At 58.2% G+C, this 24,798-nt stretch overlaps 1 protein-coding gene across 2 annotated transcripts in view; it reads right to left on the bottom strand.

Annotated features, from left to right (window-relative positions):
- Positions 1-24,056, bottom strand: part of SEMA3F (sema domain, immunoglobulin domain (Ig), short basic domain, secreted, (semaphorin) 3F) — a 34,179-nt gene extending 10,123 nt beyond the window's left edge. The window contains exons 1-7 of one of the 2 annotated variants that reach the window (XM_012657348.1): positions 23,615-24,056; positions 19,486-19,645; positions 5,745-5,905; positions 5,580-5,642; positions 5,367-5,486; positions 4,524-4,619; positions 2,848-2,941 (exon numbers count right to left, since the gene is read on the bottom strand). In XM_012657348.1, coding sequence (XP_012512802.1) covers positions 2,848-2,941; positions 4,524-4,619; positions 5,367-5,486; positions 5,580-5,642; positions 5,745-5,905; positions 19,486-19,597 — 646 coding nt within the window. In that variant the 5' untranslated portion in view covers positions 19,598-19,645; positions 23,615-24,056. The remainder of the gene's footprint in view (positions 1-2,847; positions 2,942-4,523; positions 4,620-5,366; positions 5,487-5,579; positions 5,643-5,744; positions 5,906-19,485; positions 19,646-23,614) is intronic. The other variant, XM_012657425.1, reaches the window with a different exon arrangement.
- Between the last annotated feature and the right edge of the window lie 742 nt (positions 24,057-24,798).

Here is a 24,798-nt window from a genome sequence, read left to right as displayed (position 1 = left end):
CTCTTGCTCAGGCTGGTCTCGAACTCCTGAGCTCAAATAATCCGCCCGCCTCGGCCTCCCAGAGTGCTAGGATTACAGGCATGAGCCACCGCGCCCGGCCAGTAGGTGACATTTTAAAATCATTGTTTGATGCTAAGAAAGATCCAATTGAAATATGGAAAAATGCAATAGAACACCCATGCCTTTGGCAACATGCCCAAAAAATGCTTTCTTGCTTTTCAACCACTTATTGCTGCGAATCTATATTCTCCTACCTAACCCAAATCAAGATACCCTTAGACGCCCTTAAGGTCACAAATGACTGATACCCATCCTAGAGGATCAATTGAAACCAGACCTCCATGCTGCAAGCAAATATTCAAATGCTTTCCAACAAAAAGCAGACACAACAAAGTCATTAAAAGGTTAGTTAACTTCAAAATTAACTTAGTTTTCATTTTTTGAAATTATTAAGTACATAGTAGTTAGATTTTTACAAAATAATGTACATTTTTAAGTACATCTAATTGAAGTTCTTGAATGTGGCTTTATTTGATTATAGCTAAATTAATGTGGCCTTCCAGCATGAAAAGTTTCCCTGCCCCTGATCCAGAACATTTAGCTAAGATCATTGATAAAGACGGCCACTCTAAGCAACAGATTTTCAATGTAGATAATATTGGAATAAAATACCATCTGTGGCTTTCATAGCTAGAGAGGAGAAGTCAATGCCTGGCTTCAAAGTTTCAAAGGACAGCCTGACTCTCTTGTTAGGGGCTAATGTAGCTGGTGCCTTTAAGTTGAAGCTAATGCTCATTTACCATTCTGAAAATCCTAGAGCCCTTAAGAGTTATGCCAAATCTACTCTACCTGTACTCCACAAATGGAACAAAGCCTGGATGACTACACATCTGTTTACAGCATTGTTTACTGAATATTTTAACTCCACTGTTGAGAACTACTGCTTACAAAGAAAGATTCCTTTCAAAATGTTACTGCTCATTAACAATGCACCTGGTTACCCAAGAACTGTGATGGAGATGTACAAGGAGATGGATGTGGTTTTCATGCCTGTTAACATAATGTCTATTCTGTAGCCCATGGATCATGGAGTAATTTCAACTTTCAAGTCTTATTACTTAAATACATTTCCTAAGGCTATAGCTGCCATAGATTGTGATTCCTCTGATGGATGGTGGGCAAAGTAAATTGAAAACCTTCTGGAAAGGAATCACCATTCTAGATGCCACTAAGAACATTCATGATTCATGAGAGGAGGTCAAAATATCAATGTTAACAGGAATTTGGAAGAAGTGGATTCCAACACTCATGACTTTGAGTCATGAGTGAAAGAAGTACCAGATGGGGTGGAAATAGCAAGAGAACTAGAGGTAGAGCCTGAAGATGTGACTGAATTGCTGCCATCATGACAAAACTTGAATGGATGAGAAGTTGCTTCTTATGAATGAGCAAAGAAAGTGGTTTTTTGAAATGGAATCTGCACCTGGTGAAGATGCCATGAACATTGTTGAAATGAAAATCAAGGATTTAGAATATTACATAAACTTAGTTGATAAAGCAGCAGCAAGATTTGAGAGGACTGACTCTAATTTTGAAAGAAGTTCTACTATAGGTCAAATGCTATCAAACAGCATCGCATGCTAGAGAAATCTTTCATGAAAGGAAGAGTCAATCAATGTGGCAATCTTCACTGTTGGCTTATTTTAAGAAATCACCATAGCTACCCCAGCCTCCAGCAACCACCACGATGATCAGTCAGCAGCCATCAACACTGAGGCAAGACCCTCCGCCAGCAAAAGAGCATGTCTTGCTGAAGGCTCAGATGATCGCTAGCATTTTTTAGTGATAAGGTAATTTTTATTAAGGTATGTGCATTTTTTAGACATAATGCTATTGCACGGTTCATAGAGTACAACACAGTATAAAGATAACTTTTATATGCACTGGGAAACCAAAAAATTCATGTGACTTGCTTTATTGTGATATCCACTTTATTATGGTGGCTTGGAACTGAACCTGCAATATCTCTGATGTATACCTGTAATGAGTTTTGAGTATCTTTTACCTTTTGTTGTTGTTACCTTTGTTTTAGTATTTAATTATAAATTTATACAATTAAAATTTTACTAACAGCTTTGTTTAACAACTGGCTCACAAAATTCCAAAAATTTAACAATTTACCTGGCTCCAGCACCCCACCCTCACTCTGTGTCTTCCCTCACCTGACTGTCTGGTCTGGATTCTACCACCAGGCCAGGACCTTCTCACTTGCTAAGAGGGGGGGATATTGCCTGCCCCCTCACCCAGGGGCCTTTCCCAGGCTTGGAGGTGGCACAGTGCCCAACAGCTGCTCTGCAAGGCAGATGGGGTGGGGCAGCCAGAAGGCAGGCAGAGTGCATGGGCCAGGGTCAGTGGCAGGCTCACCCACCCTGGGGTTTGAGAACAGCTCCCAACTCTCCCAGATCCCTGCCCAGAGCAGAAACATGCTCTCCATACAGACCTCTCCCAGGCTCTAGACATACTGGGAATGATCTATGGGGGTGCCTGCATGCCTCCCCCTGTACACACTTGGCTTGTCTGCTCCCATACTATGTTCCAGGGTAGGACCTCGCCCCCGCAGCCCCCAATCCAGAGGGCTTGGATGGAGGCTCAGATGACCTAGTCTCTCAGCTCATACTGGGCTCTGGCCTGCACCCCATCCCCCTACAGGTGAGGTCCTGTGGGGGAATTCAGGGACAGACTGGTCATGGTCTCTGCCCTGGTATAAATGTTGGTGCCACACCCCCCCTCCAGTGGCAGAGGTCACACATTTAGGCTGTAGAACCAGGGTAGGGTAGGGGCACTCACTGATGAGGGCTGAAGCTGTGTCCAGCTTGGGGTCGTATGGACACTTGCCCTTCCCTGACTCGAGTCTCTCAGGCTCCAGGTAGAAGATGTAATCCTGCAGGGCAGAGGGAGCTCAGCACCAGCCAGGCCACTCCCTTCACCAGGAAGGATAAGGGTCCCAAGGGCCCCAAGTCCCCAGGGTGAGAATGAGCCCTCAGGAACACCCCGAGCTCATCCCCTGCACTCTCCAGAGCTCCTCGGGCTTGAACTCCATCCAGCCAGGTGTCCCAGGGCAGGGCCATGCTGTGGATTCCAAGGGAGGTGCTTCCTAGCTCCAGGTCTCACATAAGACCTAGGAACCAAGTCTGGGAGGGCCCCACCCTGGGGGCCATGAGATGGGCACAGAGTGGGCTTGTAGGGGCTGAAGCCTTCCATGCCAACTGGTGCATGAAGACTCTGGCCAAGGCCAACCACGGGCCCCACAGAGGCACAACTCTCTGAGCTGTGGCTGCCTGTCTTGCACCAAGGAGGGCCTGTAGACCTGGCCAGGGCAGGGGGCACTGGCTAAAGGCCTGAGGTCCTGTCCTTTGCCATCAGGTCCAACCATGCCAGAGAGCTCTAAGGTTACTGTGACCCCAGGATTTTGTGTCCTCAGGATGGACCAATGGGCCATGGTCTTTTTCCTGCCCCTAGGCAGAGCCCTCAGGCTCCACCTATCTCCCCAGGGAGCCAGGATTTGAGGAGTCCAGTGCAGACCAACTGGAATTCGCAAAGCCCCCCGTGCCTCCCTGCCCAGCTTGGAAAATGCTAGGAGAAAGGTTGGCGAAGGCACTGGGACCGGGATGCACTCATGGGCCACAAGGGAAAGGCAGGGCAAAGGGAGGGGAAGGGGAGAGGAGAGAGGAACAGAGGCAGGAGGAGGTGGCAGCAGGTGGCAGGATGGTGATGGGAAGGTGCACACAGGCCCACTTCCAGTTACACTCTGCACACATGGCTTCCTGCACACACAGGGGCTGCACGCACAGCTTGGCACGCATCACTGCCAACACACGCAACTTCCTGCTCACACTCTGGACAGACACACAGGATCCGAATGATCCTGCTTTGCGGTACTCCCCGCCACAGGCACACACGCTCTCTCATTCACCGGCAGCCCCTGCCCCCCTGCCCGCCCCTGCCCAGCCCCAGCTATCCCAGCCCAGACCCGGGTCATGACTAGTGGACAGACACCACCCCGGGAGAAGAGAGCCCTAAGCACGTGAGTGTGCAGGACACTGTGTCCACTGGATGTCCCATGGGAGACATGGGCAAGGACACCTGGGAGTGATGTGTCAGACTGCACGAATGTGCCACATTCCCACTCTGGGTGCTGAGTAAGGGGTGCCAAGTGCATGTTGGTATGTGCTCTTGTGTGTCTACACACGTGGTCTGAGGGCTGAGGCACAGCTGTCCCCAGGGCTCCTGTCCTCCCCACCTGGTGGCGTCATGATTTCTTGCCTGCAGGGGTCACACTGAGGCTGACATGAATCCAGCTGGGAATGCCTTCTGAGCCTGAGGGCACTGCAGGGGAAGGGGTGGGATGGGTGGGGCACAGAGGTAGAGGGCAGGCTGGGGAGGCGAGCCTGGCGTGCAGGCCCAGGGCGAGTTCAGCTCATAGGCAGTGCTGCCTGGCAAAGGCCTGGAGGGATGAGGCCCACCTGGCGTGGGGCTGTGGGCGTCGGGCGGAGGGCACCATCTGTGGCTCTGCTGCCGCGGCCTCTGACCACCTCCATCTGGGGGGTCCATGGTGTGGCCTGAGAAGACGAGGAACAGGGGTTAGAGCTGGGGGTGGCAGGGGCTGGGGGAGCGGGCTCGGGCTGCCAGCCTCTCACACCACACAGGCCAGGAACACACGTGAGCACATGGGCCCCCAGAGTATGTCTATGCTCGTGTACATGCACACACACACAGGCTTGGCGCACACCTGCACACACATGTGCCCCTTAGGTCCAGTCGCTCTCACACATGCCCCACAAGATCACACCAGCTCACACACATGCCTACATGGAGATGGAAAAGGACAGAAGCAGGCGGGGGCAGAGCTGGGGAAGGGGCAGCTCTTCCCAACCCCCTGGACTCGGGGGAGGAAGGCGGCTTTCCCTTAGGCCACACGGCAGAAGCTGACCCAGGCGTCCAGCCTTCCGACGCGGAGGCCTCTGCCAGGCCCTCTGGCTTGGACACAGGGGCACGGTCCACAGGCATAGCCAAGAGAGCCGGTGCCATGTATGGAGTGAGTGCTTACTATGTGCCAGGCACAGCGCTAAGAGCTTTGGGAGCATTAGCTCACTGCCTCTTCCTCACACCGACCTGTGAGAAAGGCAGCTGTTAGCCCATTTTCAAATGAAGAAACTGAGGCTAAGTGGGGTGAAAGAAGTCACTCACCCAAGATCACAGGGCTTGGAAGTGGCAGGGCTGGGGCTCAAGCCCATCCTCCCATCAGGACCCTGGGTTGCAGCCACCAGTGGGGGCAGCAGCATCGGGGCAGGGCGGGTGGGACTTACCTGGGCTCGGCGGCCACGGTTCACGTAGGTGCACATGGGGTTGTAGGCACCTGTCCCACACACATACAGGTGTGTTCGGTTCCAGGGCTGGATGAGCCTGACGAAGTTCCCGCACTCACCCTGGGGCCAGACGGAAAGTTGTGTAGACGCCCAGACACCTGCTCAGCCCTGTTCCCTCTCTGGGGTCACCCACCCCCTTCCCACTACACTCACATTGCCGTCCTTGCCTGAGAGCACGCACTCCTCAATGCGCTGTGGGGAGGCCGCCCAGTGGATCTGCCGGAGATAGGAGTCAGACGCAGCAGCTGCTGGATGGGCCCCGAGCCCTGGGGCTCCACGCCCCCCACCCCCATGCCCCCCACCTGGGCTGGCCCTTACAATGAGGGGCTCGCGATTGATGTCGTGCAGATCCAGGGATAGCACATAGTCCTTGCTGCCCACATACATGCGGTCGTGGTCCTCATCCTTGAGCAGGATTCGGTAGTCAGTGGTGTTGAGCAGAAAGTTGAAGAAGTGGGCGGTGCCTGTGGCCTTAAGCTCTGTGGGTGGAGGACAGGGCTCCAGTTAGGACCTGGTCTTAAACTTCCGGTTTCCCCTCCCAGGGCCTACTTAGCTCCCTCTCCAGTCCCGGACAGGTTGGCAAGAGAAAGTAGGACAGGTAGGCAGGCCAGGGAAGGGGCCACACCCAAAGCTAAACCCCTGATTCACAGACAGCCCTCGCCAGCTCAGGGTCCCAATGAAAGGCAGTGGGTGTGGGCCAAGGTGTGTGGCAGCATCAAAGAATCTTTGCTCAGGTGGGGGTTGATGCTCCCACACCCAGGGTGGGGATGGCTTCCCGCAGGGGCCTAAAGGGGTTAATGAGCAAGTGGGAGCAGGGCCAGGTCTATCTGAGATAGCCTGCAGATGCTGGCGTGGAGCCTGCATGCCCTGTCCCCACCCCAGCTGCCACCCCAGGCAGAGGGTACAGCTGGTACACAGCAAGGTCCCCACTCAGTCTGAAGTGGGTTAGCCAGGACACCGGAAAGCCTCGCTAGAGCCACACTCCCCCCCAGACTCCCAGCTTCCCCCAGGCCCCACAAGGCTGCTAATGGTGGAACTTTTTGAATCTACCAGGGACAGTCATTTCTGGGAAAGAGGCTCTCCCCCTGGTGCTACAGTGTCCCCAGGGCTGGGGGCAGGGTCCAGTTGGGTCCTCTGTGTTCTCTTCCGCATGAGTCCAGCAGCTTCGCCCTCCCACTCCCAGGATTCTGGGGAAAGTCCTCCCTCTTGGGGATGAAGGACAGGATGGAGCTCAGCCACTGACAGGCCAATGACAGACACAGGACTCCACGAGGCTTGGAAACCAGCTTCTGGAGGGGGAGAGCTAAGGGGTCCCCTTGGCAAGCCCCTTCTCCACCCACCCCCAGCTATTTTTAGCTCAGTAGGAGAGGGAACACTGTAAGGAGAAATGAATATTCACATGCACAGGGGGCTTCAGCTGGCAGCACACAGAAGAGCACCTGCGTGTATACACACGGCACAGGTATGCACACGTGTCCTGCCACGGATGAAGCCCTTACCAGGGGGATCACATGTGTCCCATCCCCCCTACCCACAGCTGATAACCATGTCACAGGTGGGACACTCAAGGGGGAGGTCTGGGCCAGGTCCCAAGGCATCTGGAGGGGGAGAACAGCTGGAATCTGAGGCTCTGGACACGGCCTCAAGGTGGGACAAGCAGGTGGCTCCATCCCATCAGTCAAGGTCACCCTCCACTCAGGGCAGCTGTCCCTCACTGGCCTGCCTGACCCTGACCCCTGCCGGTGTGCCAGGGACCCTGGGGTGAGCTGGAGGGCTTTGTCTGAGAGCAGCATCAGACAGGAGCTGCAGGACATGCTGAGATGGCCATGCAGGGCAGAGGTGGGCTGGGGCCGGAGGGTTCTGACAGCCGACCCAGAGCCCACATCTAGGACTAAGACCTCACTCTGAGGGGCTGGAGGGCAAGAAAGGGCCTTGCCTGCCCAGTCCTGACTATGCAGTGACAAGGGAATACAGGTGATGACCTTGGCCAACCACTAGGACGCAGGGACTCCGAGGGATCAAAGGGCCGATCCCGGCCTGGCTATGGCCTCACCCGCGTGTCCGGCGGTGCCTCTGAAGTTCTGAGCAGGGCAGCCAGGGCACCTGTCCTGCACCTGTTGTTGGGCCACTCAGAGTCCCTCGCCTGGCCACCCAGCCACAGTGACAACAGGAAAGTAAACACTCCCCCACCCTCAGGGCTGGGAAGTGGCCAGAGAGGAAGTAGGACTGCCAGTGGAGCGCCCCCAGTCTGGGACAGACCGCCAGGGGTTATTTATACCCTGGCTGGGGGCATGGCCTCAGTTGTGCCCTTACCCATCCCTCTGGGCTAGGGAGCACTTGGGGGGCATTGGAGGTGGAGGTGGCAGAGGCTCACATGGACACCTTTAGACACAGGCACTCGGGGTGGGGGAAGCTTCAAACATCTAGCCCCCAGGGACGCAATCAGCCATAATCCCTACCCTCTACTCCTGCCTAGCCTTGGGCCTCTATAATCTGCACCCTCCCCCTCTGCTGTGCCAGGACTCCAGGGCCCAAGGCCCGAGAGCCCCCAACCTGCTCCCACAGCCCCAGCACTCCTGGGCTCCAGCTCCATCCGTGAGAAAGGCAGGGCAGAAAACACTCAGCAGATGACGAAACTGAGTCCTGGTTGGGGAGCGGGAGACTAGCCTTGAGCTGAATCTTGCCTCTGCACCCTCTGTGCCCCTACCCCCAGTCTGTCCTGGGATGTGGGCATGGAGGAAGCCTCTGCCAGTCATCGAGCACCCGCTCTGTGCCAAGCCCTGTGCTCACAACATTCAGGGCACAGGGAAGAGAAGTGACGTGCCAGAGTGCGTGGAGGGGATATCCACCTACGTCTGTGGCTGAAGGCGGGGGAGGTCCAGGGGAGCCAGTCCTGGTGGTGGAGATTGCCTGCCAGGACGGCCACGGCCGGAAGGTGACTCGCTCTCCATCGACAGGGCACATGACTCAGGACCCTCAGACCCCTCCCAGTGGCTGTGGGATATGGCGTCAATGGCTCTGGTGTCACAGGACGTGATACTTCAGTCACTGTGGAAACTGATAGGGGAGGGGAACCCCCAGGAGGCCACGTGGGTGAGGAAGGATTGGGACCATGGATCAGGGATCCTTGGCTCTGGCTTGGGTTTCTGGCGTGAGCTTCACAACCCCATTTGGGGCACTCTGAGCCTCATTTTCCAGCCTAGATCATCCCTCGGGCCTCCTAGTACTGACAGTCAAAATGATCCTGGGTGGGAGTCCTGCTCTGATCTGAGGGAGAGGTTGACGCCAGCCATTCCCTGGGTCTCCTCCCACCCATCCTTCATGTCTGGAGGGGAGAGGAGAGTGGGATGCGGTCCCAAGTTCTTCCCCCAAGGAAGCGGGCTGCCAGATGTCACTGTCTCTTAGAGGACGTCTACCCCCATTGCCATCCTAGCTACCCTATTTCCTAGTGCTGGAGTGGGGAGCAGAGGGGACCATGGGGCGGGAAGGGACTTCCTGTTGACTCAGCCCTGACCCCCAACTCCAGTGTGTCCCCCCCCTCCCCAACCCATGGAAGCGGAACTAAATCCCGAATCATTCATCCAAACCCGGCCTATAGGAGGGGAAACCAAGGTGAAGAGGGGTGGGAGTTTTGGGGGTCCCAGAGCAAATGAGGTGCAGGGCTCCAACCTCATCAACCCCCGGCCAGACTGCTAACCTGGCTCATATAGATTGTAGGAAAAAATCGAAACAATGGTTCCCGTGACGGGACCTGCACTCCCAGTTTCAGACAGGAAGGCTGAAGCCCAGGGAAGAGTGGTGCTCACCCCAGGTCACAGGGTGAGGCTAAACTGGTGCCCTGTTCCTCCGCTCCCCCCCACACAAAGCAAAGGGTCTGGGGTCCTTTGTTCCCGCAAGAAGCCTGGGTCAGAGCAGGAGGTGGTTGAGTAACACTGGGTGCCCTCCTCTGACACCTGCAGTCAGCAGGGGCCAGATCCTACTGCGCCCCAGCACTCCTAAGGGGCAGGGACTTGGGCCAGAAGGAACAGGGAGCCCGAGGTGGTATCAATGGGTGGGGGGCTGATGTGGACCCTGGTCATGTCCTCAGGCCAGTCCCCACCTCTGCCCCACTTGTCCCAGGCCTGACTCTGATAACAGAGGTGTCACCTCTCCCCCATTGGAATGGCAATATCGAGAGAGTGGCTGGGGCACAAGGGAGGGTTCTGTGGGATGAGCTTTGACCTTGGTGGGGAGGGAGGATGGTGTGCCTGGGTGATGTCTCTGGAGAAGGGCTCCCCACCCCCATACTCTCAGCCAGGCTGGGCACAGCTTGGGTGGGGCGACATCCGGGAAGGATTTTCCCGTCATTGGGAAGGAAGAGCCTTTTCTGGCATCAGACACCTCATTTCCGCAGCCATTCCCAGTCTCTGGGACTCTCCCATGGCCATTAGACACTCAGGGTCCTGGCCCGGAATGGCCTGGCAAAGGTCCAGAGGCAGGGACACTCTCGGTGCTCGGGGCCTGTTCCTGGGCGTCTCTGCTCATCTCTAGGAAGTAGCTGATGAGGCCTCACTTTAAAGGAGGTGGCAAGTGAGGACAGGGCCTGAGGAGGCGTGTCCACAGCCCTCACCGCAGACACCAAGTGGACTGTCCCCATCCCTTGCCGCCCGTCTCCAGGACACCAGGTCTGCTGCCAGTGAAGCAGGGGCTGCTGCAGACACAGGGGTCTTGGAGCAGAGGTGGGCGCCCCGCCCCCTTGGTTACAGCCCCACAAAGCAGTAGGCCCTGACTGACAGCGTCACCTCCCCCCACAGGGCTGGGTACTAGGGGGCGACAGACAGATCCTTGCAGTCTGGCTCAGACCTCTGACCTCGTGTGTGCGAGGGCAGCCCTAATCCCTGAGCCAAAGAGAGATGGGACTGGGGGCAAAGAGGGGTGCTGGCCTTGGTCTTTGTCAGTGCTTCATGCACCAGAAAGACAGACCTCCTGAGGAGGGGAACTGAGGTAGACGGGGGTAGGTAGCAGTGGCAGTGAGAGCAGTGGCAGGACCCAGGTCGTCCCTATTGGACAGCCCAGCAAGCTCTGGGAAGGGTTGGCCTCCGGCCTCTTTCTCACTCCCCCGAAGCTGTGAGGGGCCCCAGAGGAAGGCCCAGGGGCTGGGCTGGCCCCCTGGCTCCCAGCCTAATCCTCTTTTAATGAGCGGCCAGCCGGAAGGCCTCAGCCCCTGGCCACAGCCCTGCAACCCTGGGAGCCCCAGCTAGGTCGAACTGGGGGCAGGGCAGCCCAGATGCCTTTGCCCACCTTCCCCTACTCGGCACACCCACTCATGCCCCAAGGCCAAGACCTCAACCACTGACTAGTGCGACCCAGGCCCAGCACCTGCAGGAGGATACCAGAGTGACACTTGCCTTGTGCTCCCATGGGCCCTCTTTTGGGCACTTTCCATTTGTTCCAGCCCAGGTCCCACATGGGGCTGGGCAGGGGAGGCTGTCACTGTTGACCTGGGGCTAGCTCTCCTAGTTCCTTCTCCCTTACCCCAGATGTTCTGGATGGGAAACCAGACACCAGCTGCCCCATCCCTGGGGGTAGGCTCCAGGTTCCTCTGACCCTAAGCCCCTCCATATCTGCTCCCCATCCCATTCCTGGCCAGCTTTCCAGATTGGAGACCCAGAGGCTTCCCTAGGAGCCATCCACACCCACCCCCCTTCCCCCCAGGTAGGTGAGCCAGGTCGATGCCAACAAAACCAATTACAGCCACTCTCACCCAATTAGCAACTAATTATGGCCTCCTAGTCCATTCAACATAATTAACATGTAAATGACTCCATGTGTTTTTATTCAATAACTGGCTCTGATTGAATTTAATTTGAATGTCTGAACTGAGGACCCAGTTACCGTATTTCACCACCTAGAGCTGCTACTTCCTGGGAAATGTCAGCTCCTCCAGGGGAGAGGGACCCAAGGCCAGAGAAGAGGGTGGAGAGGCAGGTGCTATAGCCCCTGCATCCCTGACACATCCATCCCAGGGGTACAGGGAGTTGGTGAAGTCAGAAGAGCCCCCAGTGGGACCTTCAAGATGGGAAATCTTCTGGAACGAGGGGCCCCTTCTTAAGGGCTACTGTAAACACCCCAGCTGTTCACCAAATACATTCGGGGTAAGAGCTGCCCAGCTGGGCTACAGCTCCACTGTACACGCTCCGTCCCTCCCGCTTCAGGGGCTGGGGGCTGGGGCCTGCAGGCCCAGGCATGCCGTTCCCACGCCCGTTCCGCCCCAGCGCCCACCTGCTCCGCCCAGGAGAGGACAGGCTAGGGGCAGGCTCATCCTCACCAGGAAAAGCCAGAAGGGAAGGAGCAGTAGGGTCACTCCCTGGCACACACGCCAGCCCAGACCTGGAGGGTCCACACCCAAGGACATCCAGGGACTTTTGATCTTCTGTCCTAGTGGATGGGAGCTCTCCAGCCTAGGTGCCTCCACTGACCCCTGCCCACCCCCGTGGCCCCATGGCACCTGACTGTTCTGAGTCTGAGGGGGCCAAGAGGTCCTACATGGACCTTAACAGCATGCATAGCTGCCTGTGAGCACACATTTAAGCGTTCCACAGCCATGCAGAGCTTAGAGCTCCAGCTCAGCTCTGGAAGGACACAGCGTGGTCAAGAGACTTGGCTCTGAGCAAGGGGTGGGAAGAGGTGACCAGGGCCAGGCAAGCAGATCACACAGGAATGTGCCCCAAGAAGTGTGAAGGGGGTAGGAAGAGGGGTTAGTCCTGAGGGGCGTTGCACTGATTCATTTCTCAGGTGGGGAGAGTGAAATGGCTGCTCAGCGAGCGCCTCCAGTTCCAGAGACCCGGGGACCACCCCTCCTCCCACATTCCAGACCTGGCCCGGAAACCTCTCACTCCTTCCTCCACCACCTCCTCCTCCTCCCGTGACTGCAAAAGACAACAAACTCTCCATGGCTCATTTACTCTGATAAATCACCCAGATGGACAGGCCAGGCCCTGATGGGTCCGACAGGCTGGTGGGTGTCAAGATCCTCCCCCTGCCCTGGGTCCAGCCTTCATCTCTGCTGCCCTCCTTGGACTCCTGTGGTTCCTGCAGCCCCTTCACATCCCCTGCCCAGAGATTCCAAGGATGTTCCTGGCAGTCTTAGCCCCCCTCCCCAACATTCTGATGGGGAAACTGAGGCAGAGAGCAGACAGATGCATGCTCAGGAGTCCAGGCAGGGCTGAGCTGGTAGCCAGTCAAGCTAAGGCATAGAGCACTCCACACAGGCCTGGTGCTGGGACAGGAAGGTGTGCATCAAAATGACAGTGCAGGCAGCCTCAGGCAAAGGCCCCTGGAGTGCTGCCCACTCAGCCTTGGGGGCAGCAGGAGCCCAAAGGGCCCCCAAATTCTTTCTGCTCTGCCAATTGTAGCGAATGGCCCATAGGACATTAGCTGGCCAATGGAAACACGACAATGGGCTCTGCCACAGAGGGAAACGACGGCATCAGCACTGAGCCCCAAGTGGGAAGAAACAAGGCTCTTGGCTGGGTGCAGAGACCTCAGAGGAAAGAGCATGTCCGGGTAGGAAGCCAAGGAAGGGTGGTGATGGTGCGGGGGAGACAGGGGCGCAGGGGGAGGAAGGAAGGAAGAAGAGTGGGGGAGGGGGATCTGGAACTGAGGTTTCCCAGCCCCAAAGGCTTCCTGATCCCTGGAGGGGCCTGTTGCTTTGGGTTTGTCCCTGCCCTGCAGAGAGATGCACCGGATAGCTGGTGCTTGCTGGGGGCCCCAGTGAGAATGCCATAAGTCACCTAGCCAAGCCCCAGTCCCTACCCCACAGGCTGTCCCCTGGATCCTAGGCCAGCAGCCACTGCCCGGATCCCACTTTTTGCTGGGTCAGGCCAGTGGTCAGAGTCTGGAGCCCAGGAGGCCTCCACCCTCTCCCTGGGGCTGCACAGCAGCCTGGGGGGGGGGGGGGGGGGTGCTGCAGGCCTGCCAAGCTCTGGCGTCCACGTGAGCTAGGCTTTGGATTCAGACCATAGCCTTCTGGCGTCCAGGCCTCTGGCAAGGGCCCTCTTACTATTTCTAAGAAAAATGCAGCAGGAATCCTCTCTGCTCCTCCAAAGCTCAAAGGGCTCCCTTGAGGCAGGGCTCAGATTCCCAGGACACACCAGGCTAGGCCAGGCAAACATGCTCTCTGCCCAGCCCTAAGTGAGCGGATGCCTAAGTGGGCAGCCAGGTCTGGTCACCCCTAGCACAAGCTAAGGAGCCAGAGAGGTATTCACAGGAGGGGTTATTGCAGCCGGCCATGTGCCCCAGCCAGGCTCAGGAGCTCATCTCCAGGGAACTACTTCCAAGGCATTCACTCCCCACCAAATGTACCCTATCATTGGAATTTTTCCATAATACATATTTAGTACCTCTGCCATGAGAAAAAAGAACTTAAAAACCACAAATAGAAAGTCCAAACTCTATATCCTCGCCTCAAAAGTAAGACTCCATCTAGCATCTTGCCTTCTTCCCCAGGAGCTGCACTGCATACACCCGCCTCTCCCCTGCTCTGCCTCTCCCATGACCCCGCTTCCCCTGTTTCAGATGTGGCCTCCTCCATGAAGCCTGCCCACGTGCCTGTCGTAGGAATTTTTCTCCTCCTGACCCCATGCCACCCACCCCACAGGACTCAGGTCCCTCCTGCAGTCCTTTATAAATGCCACCTCCCTTACCAGTTAGAATTCTGGAGGGAAGGGTGAGGCAGTGTGGGACCCTTGGGGCATCCCCCTGGCTCGGCCCTCACCTTTCTGCCACCATCAGCACAGCTCCTGGTTCCTGAGACTTCCCTCACCTAGGCAGTAACAACATTCGCACAGTTAATTTTCCCAGTGCAGTGAGGCCAGTACCACTCTTATCCCCATTTTCCAGACAAGGCAGTGGGAACACAAAGAAAAGTTCACCACTCAAGGTCTCCCCACAGCCAGGATGCAAGTGAGGCAGTCTGGGTCCTCAGGATGCTGCTTCCATGGGACCACTGCCATTCCCACCTTACAAAGGGGAAAACCAGGGCTCAGAGAGGCTAAGCTACTTGTCTGAGATCACACAGCCAACAAGGATAGAATTGGGGTTTGTCTGCCTTCAGGGTCAGCCAGTTGAGCCATCACCACCACCTCTGCATTTTATCAAATTTAAGTGCCCTGCTCTCTGCCCTTGGTGAGAAGCTGGAGGTCTCTCAGGAGTCAGGGGCCAGGTACCACAGCCCTGAAGCCACCTTCTGAGCTCTTACCACCTCTGAGGGGGGTCAAGGCATCAGAGGGGCACACACACAGGTGCGGGCAGCCAAGAGCCCACTCTGAGGCTTGCTGCCTCCCAAGGCACAGGGTGAAAGATGCCTTTACAGGCTAGGGTGAGATTTTTATCTTGGCGGTTTCTCTTTAAATTCTTTACGATTACGAAGCAGTGGGGGCTGCCAAGGAACATGATTTACTCCTTGAGCATGCACCAGCTCCTCGCTTAGTGCCAAGGGAAGCTGGAGCCAGGGAGGGAGGGGGTGGACATCATGCCAGGGAACTAGAGACGAGGCCTGTGCTGCGGAGATCCAGCCAGTGGTGGTCCCGTCCAAAGCTTGGCTGGACCTGGAAGGGCCACAGCTAAAGCTAAAGGCCTGGACCCTGGCTGACTCAGGCTGGGCCTCGGGCAACAAGGATCCTGTCTCCACTCTCCCCAAAGACCAATGCCTAGCCAGCTAGGGGACAGACAGCCCCCAGGACCTCCCAACTCCCTAATTAGCCACTTCCAAGTCCCCTCTCAGCAGTAAGGCAGCTCCCATTTCCAGGAAAACCGAGATCCCAGATGCAGGGATCTGGGCTCAAGCTCACGCTTTGGGTTTTCCTTCCTCCATGACCCTGGCTCATCCTGGAACACCCACCCCTCACTGGCTGGCTAGCTCCAAACCCCACCATAGCTGTCAAAGCCACCTGACCCCTGCCTGGCTCCCTGGTGCCACCCAGGCCTCAAAGCTCCTGGGCCTCCATCCTCTCCTTCCTGACTCTTCTGTAATCTGAAGTCCCATGCCTTGCTTTCGTTGGCCAGGGAGCCCCTAGGGGCAAGAGCAGGTCCTCCAGCTCTCCAGCCCCACCTCCCCCCCCCCCACCGCAGCAAGGCTAATGGCCCATCAAGGATTGCTAAAGGCACTTCCACCTCAACCCATATTCACCACCCTCCAGGAGTGAAGTAAATGGGCTGTAATCTTGTCATTTCCAAACAAGGAGACCTGGTAAATTTGGTCCTCTGATGCCACATGCAAATGACGTGAGTGGTGGCACTGTTCTGGGCCATTAGCCCCAGAGGCCAGGCCAAGATAGGTGGGTGGGAAGTGACCGGCACCCATCTATTCCCCCTTCGCCTGCAGATCATCCTTCCTCACTGAGCAAGCCAGTAGGCCTGGGGTCAGAGAGGGCCCAAACTCCAGGGCTGCTCGGGACATTGGAGCCCTTTCCTCTCTTGGGCCCTGGTTTTCCCATCTCTGACATGAGAGGGCTGCCTCGGAGATCCTGCTCAGTGGAAGAGCTGGATTCTTGCTTCAGCAGGCAGAGGGCACGAGGAACCGACCCAGTTGACGCTGACCCTTTCCTTGGGAAACAAGGCTGGGGAGGCTGAGGCCAGCACCGCAGCATCCTGGAACCCTGTCCTGAGCTCATGGGAAGGGGCTGTACCTACAGCACCACCACCACCCCTGCTCTGCACACTCAGTCCTGGCACAGGCTCAGGCATCAGGCGGAGCCAGGCTCAACGTCAGTCCTGCTCCCAAGTGACTTGGAAAGCCGCTGGGCCCCTCTGAGCCTCCGCAGCAAACCTAGGCAGACCGTCCGCAGGCATTGGAGGGAACCCTGCCTTGTCCCACCTCCTATTATTTCTGTCATTTTCATCTTTCCTGACCTCCCCCAGCAAGGAAACCTTCTGCTCCCTCTCCCTATTCCTGTCTCAGTTTTCCCAGTAGCACAACCACCTCATGTCATCACAAGATCCCTCTCCCCAATCAAACACCTCTTGGCCCCAAGCCCTGGACAAAGCCAGCCCAGGCAGCAGCAGTGTGTTGGGGGGTGGCTTCCTGGGAAAAAGTAAACACTCCCCAGGCTGAACAAAGGACCTGGCAGGGCCCTGGCAACCCCCCTGCTGCTACCCCGGAGGGAGGTGGTACCCCACAGCCTGGGTCGTCTCAGGGTGGGGAGAGGAGAGCTTTTTATCTGAGACTTGGCCGGTGACTCTGGGTGAAGGGCACTCCAGGCCCAGGCATGGATGGGTGGAGGAAAGAGGGTCCCGCTGGCCAGGCTCTCCAGCCCCAGGTATCTGTGAGTTCTCAGGAGCCAGGAATCAAAGAATATCTCGCCTGCTCCTGGAAATCTTCCCTCATTTCTGCCTGATCTTGGCTGTGCTACTGACAGGAGTTCAGGAGATGGGCCACAGGAGCCCCCCAAATCTGACTGAACCCTGGGCCCCTTTGCCCTCACAGCCTCCTGGCTCTAGAGCCGGCTGGGGTGCCTGGGCGGATGGGTGGGCAGCAACCCAAGCCTGGCCCAGTTCCTGCCTTTGTTCCTTTATCTGGCCTAGGCAGTGTGGCCCCTCATGCCAGCACCTCTGGCTTGGAAGGTCTAACCCTACCCAGGCCGGAACTGGCACCTCCCAGCTACAGCAGGACCCAGGGCAGGGCAGGGGATGCCCAGTCTGAGCCCTTGCGGCCTGGGGTGCTAGCTGTGGTGTCCATCCAAGGCACAGATGAAGAAACTGCAACATGGAGCAAGAGTGACCAGCAGTGCTTCTGAAAGTGCCCCTCTCTGCTCTCATGTGTACCCTGGTAAGAAGGACAACCCCCTTCCCAACCCCTGGCCTAGCTATGAGATCCCTATTTCTCTAAGCGTTGATCTCCATTCTCACTCCACAAACTCTTGGTGAGGGCTACTCCTCACTGAGGGCCACTCGGTGTGCACATGACCAGACTGAGACCACCCAGCATGGGGGATGCACAGTGCCTGGTCACAGCAAGTGCTGGGCTCCCAAGGGCAGTGACCACCTGTGTGTCCATTGCTTTTTCAGCTGGTTTGACTGTGAGTACCCCACCTTGTCACTGCAGAGTCCCCAGTACTCAGCACAGGGCCTAGTGCATAGTAGGTGCTCAAGTATCTGCTAAACTAAAGTGACATCTAAGCATAAAACTAGGACACAACATCACATCAGATGGGAACAGGGAAGGTCATTGAGGACAGGGGAACCTGCGTGTGCAAAGGCACGGAGGCCCTGGGATGCCCCGGGCGAGCTACAGCCCCACCCCAGGCCACCACGGCAGGCAGCTCTGTAGGCTGGCTGCCAGCGAGTTCAGCTTTTAGTCACTGCGGGTGTCGGCTTCAGAGCTAATTGAGAGGGAATCGACCCAACGCAATGTAGGCGCCAGCAAGGCCAGGACACCAGGGTTCTATTTCTGGCCTCACCTCTCCTCCTGCCCGACCTTGGCCCTGCCCTTCCCCGAGCCTCAGTTTCTCTCTCTGGAAAACAGGAACAGAAGCCTTTGCCCCTTTGCCCCGGAGGTCTAATGAGGTTTAAAGGGAGCATACAGAGGACCTCCCCATGTGTCATCCCTCCTGCTTCCTTGCTTGCATGATGGCAAAATCAACACCCAGAGTGGACACAGGGTTCCAGGGTGGTAGAGAGTGGGGGAAGGAGACATCTCACTCCCTCGCCGGCACCCTGGGTCCAGGAACGGGTGAGGAGGGATCTGGTGCCTTCAAGATTTATTAATCTGCTCTGAGGAATTCCACCAGGGAAGAGTGGAAGTATCAGCAGAATAAATATCTCACCTTCCCAAGCCTGGGAAAGGGGGTGTTTTTCCAACCCAAACCGATTAACTCTTCTCTGCCCATTTCTCAGGCTCTGCAGAGGCCGTCTTCCAGGCACATCCGCAGAAATTCCAGAAGTCAGTGACTGGGAAATGCTGATGATAAGCAGCTTACTACCCACTCCTCCCATCAAGTTGCTGGGGTGGGATGAGGTCAGGGGAGGGGCCCTGTGGGGGGACGTGGTGAGGTGGGGGCTGGGCCTCAGCCAAGCCTGTGGAAGAAAAGGTCAGCCCAGCCCCTCACCCCAATATGGCTGCCCAGAAATCTAGCCAGCCGGCCGAGTCGGCCCCACCCAGGGCAAGCGGCTGGATGAAGTTACCTCTGGCCAGAGGAGGGCCAAGGCTGAGAACTCACAGTGACCCCAGGTCCCCCAAGCCCCAGCATGGCCACTGCCCCTCACCCCAGGCCCAGGGTAGACTCTTCAATCACACACACCCTTGAGGAAGTGGCCAGTGAGCAAGCCGTCCTTACACCCAGCTGTGTGGACCATGTGCATTCACCTGCCCAGCGGGTTTGCTGCAAAGGCGATGGGGCTGGGAGCCAGCCTCCCACTCTGTAGACCCTAACTCATCATGAAAACCTTCCAGTGACTTCCCAGGCAAAATGCTCACTGGGATCTCAGGTACTCAGGTCCTCACAATAGCATGAGCTCTGCCTGAACCCACCAGGTAGCGTCCCTGCCAGTCACAGCCAACAGCACCCTCCAAGATTCCTGGGAACCCCTCCCACCTGGAGACTCATGGGAAGGTTCCTCAAGCACCCACACTCCAGCAGAGCAGGTCCTGCTCCCCAGTGTCTGCCCAATTGCCTGACCCTCCACCCCAGGGACTGCTCAGGGAAGGACCAGACACATAGCAGGGACAAGAAAGGGCCTCAGCAAACACAAGTCTGGAAGGAGTGACACCCCCATCTCCCCAGTTATCACACAGAGAGAGACACCCTCCAGACCCTAGGCCACCCAGCCCAGGAACCCATGATCTGACCCTGGAAGATGCCCAGACTTAGGACCTTTTGGCAAAATGTCTAGGTGGTCCAGTCTCCAGCCTTCCCCAGCAAGTCCCTACCTCCCTAGTCCCCCTCTTGCCCCTACACACACATGTGGCTGTACAGTTTGTCCTGTTTCTGCCCGGCCCTCTGTCTCCTCTCTCTCGGGTACACTGGAGCCAAGTGCAGTGAAGAAAGGATGACTCCTGGGGAAGAGCGAGGCAGCCTCTTACCTTTGAATGAGAGCCGGACTCGGGGTATGGCCGGGAGGTGGTCCTGGGTGGGGGTGGCTGGCCAGGCCCCAGTCAGTAGGGAAGCCCAGAGGAGGAGACCAGCGACAGGCATTGTGGGAGGGGCCTAGGGCCCAGGAAGCAGGCTCTGTTCTCTGCACACCTGGGACGGGGAACCAAGATTGGAATGTGTGAGGCAGGTGGGGGAGTCCCACCCTACCAACATTTCCCTTGTTCAGTTTCTGCCCAAGGTACCTCAGTTTCCCTTCGGTGGGTACCTCCATGCTTACACCCCCAGCTGGGGGCCATGAATGCCCTGGTGTGCAATAGTCTTATAAGTTCTTTTGCCTGCCTTCGTCTGGAGAGGTGTTATCCATGGGCCAGGCAATGGTGGGCAACCTCGGCTCACTAGGACTAATGGGGGCCGCTGGGGACCAGCCTATGCCTCAGAGCATACTGAATTCCATGACCTTGGAGCCCTTTCCAGCTCCCAACAGGCTCTCTCCCCTGCACCCACCCCCAGCAAAGTGGGCTTCCCCTTCTTTCTCCCACCTCAAGGAAAGAGGGAAGAGATGGGGTACATCCCTGCCTACTCCAGCCAAAGCTCTCCTCCCAGCGCAGAGAAATCTGGACCTGATTATTGGGGTGGGGGGAGGCTGGGGAGATAGTGGGGGGATGAGTGAGACACAAGTGGACAGCTCAAAGCAGAAGAGAGACAGCATCAGTCAGAAAAGGAGAGGCAGAGAATAGCAGCGGCCACTTTTACTAAAATCAAAGCAGGAGGGACCCAGGTCAGACAGGCAGAAGGACTTCCTGCTAGGGAAAAGTTACAGCTATGCCTCTAGAGGGTGAAGAAGGAGAGCCAGGATGGTCAGTGGGCCTGGGGCAGGGTCTGAGCCAGATGCATTGTTCCCTTCTGAGCCCCCCACATCCCCAAGAGGTCCAAGTTTCAATATTGTGTTTTTCAAATATTGTCTCCCCAGGCAGACTGGCTGTTGGGTAAACGCAGCCCAGCACCAGTTGTTAGAACATATTGCTCCCTCCCAGCATAAACCTGTGCCAACTCCCCCCCACCAGGATGCACTGCAAGTGGGGGCATCAAGGATAACAACGTGAGAGCCTTCCCCCAGATATGTTCTGTCCATCCCCTTCTCCCATAGCAGGCAGGACCCCAGGCCCATTGCTAGGTCTCTGGGATGTGGCTGGGCAGTTACTCCCCTGCCATGGCTACCAATGCTGAGGCAAGGTCCAGGCTCCACATCTGACTCTTAGGCCCCACTTAACAGACCCTGATGCCCTCCCCAGACTCACCTCCCTGAGCCCTTGCCTCTCCTGCCAGGGCAAACTATGTATGGTACTCAGGAAGTGCAGCTTCAGGCCTCCTGGCCCACCCCTCACGTGGTGCCTCTGTGAGAACACCTTCTCCTGATTGCCTGACACACCTCTCACGTTCCCTCAAGATCTCCCCTCAAAGATGCCCCCTCCTAGGGAGGCTGGCTGGGGGAAGGGAAAACCAGAACCAGCCCCTCCCCTGGTGTGGGGGGGCCCAAAGCTAACGCTGACTGAATGGCAGGCTCTGACAAGGGGGGCAGGTGGGAGAAAGGGCTGTGCAGCCACCATCACCCTCGGGGTGTACCTGGGAGGCCCCCACTAACAGTTGTGTGAATATGCACACGTCCCCACTTGCATGCCCACACACGTCTTCACAAGCATGAGTTTGCTCAAGAACTTGACCTGCTAGTGGGGTGGGGCTCAGGGGAGCTGAGAGATACCATCCTGGCTTGGGGAGGGAAAGATGCAGTCTGAGTCCCTTGGACAGCTTTAATCCTATGTGTCAGGGGCTCATGTCAACCTGCTTCCTGCCTCCCCCCACATGACCTCATTTTTCCTGCATCCATTTTCATGGTGACAAGGTCAGGGTCACCAAGGACAGGGTTGGAGTCACCTAAGGTGTCCAGGGAGGTGGGGGGGCCTTTCCACTGAGCCCCTACAGGGATCCCACAATGCTTTGGCCCTTTAAAGAGGTGTATGAGGGATGCTCAAGTCTGCTGGGGCCTCAGGCCCAAGTCCAAGCCCCCTCTGGGGCAGCCTAGCCTGGTGGGGGAGAGAAGGAGAGGGAAGGAAGGAGAGGAGAAGGAGGACAGGGAGGGGAAGGACAGCATTTTTACAGTCCCTTCTCCTCTGCCAGCCCCTAGATGCCTTCTATTCAGCCCCAGCCCCAGAAAAGCCCCCACATCAGACCGAGCCCAGGTGGGTGGACAGAGGAGGAACAGCCACCGCCACCTGGGAGCCCACCAGGAGGAAAGAAGAGGGAAGGAAGGCTGGTGGGAGGGAGCAAGGGAGGGAGGCAGGCGGGAGGGAGGAGGAGAGAGGGAGGAGAGAGGGAGGGACGGAGGAGAGACGCTCAAACAAAGAACCGAGGAGCTGGGGCTGGCAAGGGGTGCAGGGAAGGGGCGGCTAGAGGAAGGAGTCCGGAGGCACCTGGGGGCAGGACAGGGGGCCAGGTGGTCCAATTGTCCAGCCCGATCCAGACCTCCCAGGCTTGGTGTGGGGGGCAGGGGAGGATAGCCTGCCTCAGGGAAAGGAGGTTGGCTCCTCAGAGCTGAGAACTGCCTGATGGAAGGGAGGCAGGAACAGGGGTTGTGGGGGACACTAGGAAGAAATTAACAGCATCCCACCCCCTACCCAGCTCCTCAGATATTCCCCCCACCCCCAACAAGAGCTTCTTCTTGGCTCCTCAGCTTCCCCATCCCCCAACACCTCAAGGACCAGGAAGCAGAGCCACCCCAGCATAGCTGGGACTGAAATCCCCCTTTTGTGGCCAGAGTTTCCCAGTCAAGGTCACCTGAGCCTGGCTCCATCCTCCCCCCAAGGTATACTGAGCAGCCAGGGCTGAGGCTGGGCTGCAGGACTTCTCTCCAGCCCCTGCCTCCTCTCTGGCCCCCACCTCTACACTTCCGGGCCTGGCTTCTTCAGAGCTGAAGGGGAGCAGCAGGGGTAGGTGTGTCTGTGCCCCCGCCTGCCTAAACACCATGCCCTATGGGGTCCAGGCACACCCCCGGGGTAGCCTGAGAAGAGGCCCCAGCTCCATCCAACCCCCTCTGGGCTGGGATGAGACTCCCAACCCCCCCGGTGCAGTTTCCCTATCTCTGCAACTAGAATAGCAACTGCTGGGAGACAATCTGGGTTAATTCAGGACAGGGGTCCCTAACCTGGCCCAGCTGCATGGTGGACACATTGGAGCCTTCAGTTGGCCCCCTCCTCTCCCCTCCCCTCCCCAGGCACTAATGTGTTGGTGGCAAAACACAGCTATCTCAAGAATTAGGAGTTATTTATCCAGCCGCCCCAACTCCTCCTGCCAGCACTGCCTCATTCCTGGGCCACCTTGCCACCCTCCTATCCCATCTGCTCCAGGCAAACCCACCAAGCTCCTGTTGTCCCCTGCCCACTTCACTACTGGGGCCCCAGTTCAAACTGGGGCCCGACTGCAGGCTCTGCCAGCTCACCTACACCCCACATACCGCTGGGCCCTTATTCCAAGCAGGACTCCCTGCTGTAAAAGCAAACCCAAGGTGGCAGCTGGGGGTCAGGGAGCTGACACAATGCTGGGAGAAAAGCCATGGGACTGGCGGTCCTCCTGCTCTGCTGCTCTGGGAGACCCCCCACGTGGGGCTGCCAGTATGGCGCTCCCCTCCAGGCTGACCTGTCCTCAGATAGGAACACTGAGGCAGGGCAGGCGCACCTACCAGGGAAGAGCGCTGCCTCAGGCATTAGAGGGAGAGAGAGCTGAGGCGGGAGAAGGGGATCGGAACTCCTGCTCTAGCAACGTGAGGGTGGGGGTGTCTGGGAGCACCCACCCACCCAGAACCGTGCAGAGAAAAGTTGCTTTGCATACTGGTGACCCTGCGGGCCCTCACATGCCCACGCTGCCCCGGAGCTAAGGGGTCCGGACCGCCGGGACAGGTACGAAGCCCGCCCCAGTCCTGTCGTCCCTGTGTCCGCGGGCAGACCCCCGACTCGCTGAGCCCCGCTCGTCGGACACTTCTGCGGAGTTGCAATGCCGCGGGTCCCAGAGGGGTCGCGGGGTGGACCGGCCGCCTGCCCTCTCCCTCCCGGTCCCCGCTGCACTCACCTCTTCCGCACCGGCGGAGCCTGGGTGCTCGGGCGGCGGCGGCAGCACTGAGCGGCTCCGGTTGGGCCGGCCCGCGCTAGCGGCCCCCCGGGGCCATGGCCCTGCCCGCGCCCTCTCGCCGCTGCGCCTGAGCCGGGATCGGCGCCTCGGCCGCGGCTTAACCGGTTCCGCGGGCTTCGGGCCGTCAGCAGCCTAGGGCCCGGGCCCCAGCCCGGGCCATGGGAAGGCTCAGGGGCGCTCGGGGCCGCCTCCCCCGGGGAGGGCTGCGGGCGCCCCCTGGCCGGCGCGCCGAGGGCGCATTCCCCAGCGCGGGGCGCAGGCGGTGGCGCGCGCTCGGCTTCGAAGCGCTGCGCTCGCCTGCCTGCTGGACGAGGGCCGGGCGGCTGCGCTGGGCTGCACGGCTCCTCGCGGCGCGCCCTGGCCCTACGCTGCACTCGGGGCTCGCCGGACCGCAGCGGTTCGTTAGCTCTCTCTCGTCTCGCGGCCGCCGGCGGGACAGGGCGCTCGGAGCCGCGCGGGGAGCGCCTGCAATTGGCCGCCCGTGGGCGACATTTGCATAGCGCGGCCCCGCCCCGCCCGGCCCGCCCAGCCCCACCCCCGGGGCGGGACCCGCCCAGCCACCGCCCCGCCCCCGCTCCACCTGTCCGCAGGCTGGGCTCAGGGTTCCCAGGCGGTGGGCAACTTGCGCCAGGGGAGGCTAGTCCACGCCCAGGATCTCCTCCCCCGTTTCGCGGGCGGCGCCCCCGCCCCGCCCTGGCTTTGTCTTTCCGTGGATACACAGCGCACATCGCGCCTGGTGTTTACCGGGGCACTCAACTCCCTGGCGAGAAAGGCAGGCGCGCCGGGGAGCTATGAGCCTGAGCTCACCTGCGCACCCCCTTTTGCGTCCCTCCTACCTACTCGTCGCCTGCAGCGGCCCTGGCCCCTCGCGTGGGCCCCGCGGCGCGGGACCCGTGGCTGCCTGGGCCGCTCAGCAGGTGGCGGTGCAGCCCCTGGGACAGCTGGCACCGCTGGACCTTCCCTCCGGCCGCCGCAGCCTCCAGCCTAGGCCGCCGCAGCCTCCAGCCTAGGCCAGAGGGACAGCCCAGCTCTGTCCAGCCACCCAACGACTCGCTGTGATCACCTCAACCACCAGCCCTATTTCAAACCAGCAGCTCCCACGGACCCTCCTTTTATAGTTCCAT

Source organism: Propithecus coquereli, unplaced genomic scaffold (assembly GCF_000956105.1).
Source record: "Propithecus coquereli isolate 6110/MARCELLA unplaced genomic scaffold, Pcoq_1.0 Scaffold1, whole genome shotgun sequence".
Classification (NCBI taxonomy): Eukaryota; Metazoa; Chordata; class Mammalia; order Primates; family Indriidae; genus Propithecus; species Propithecus coquereli.
This window is presented reverse-complemented; position numbering and strand designations above follow the sequence as displayed.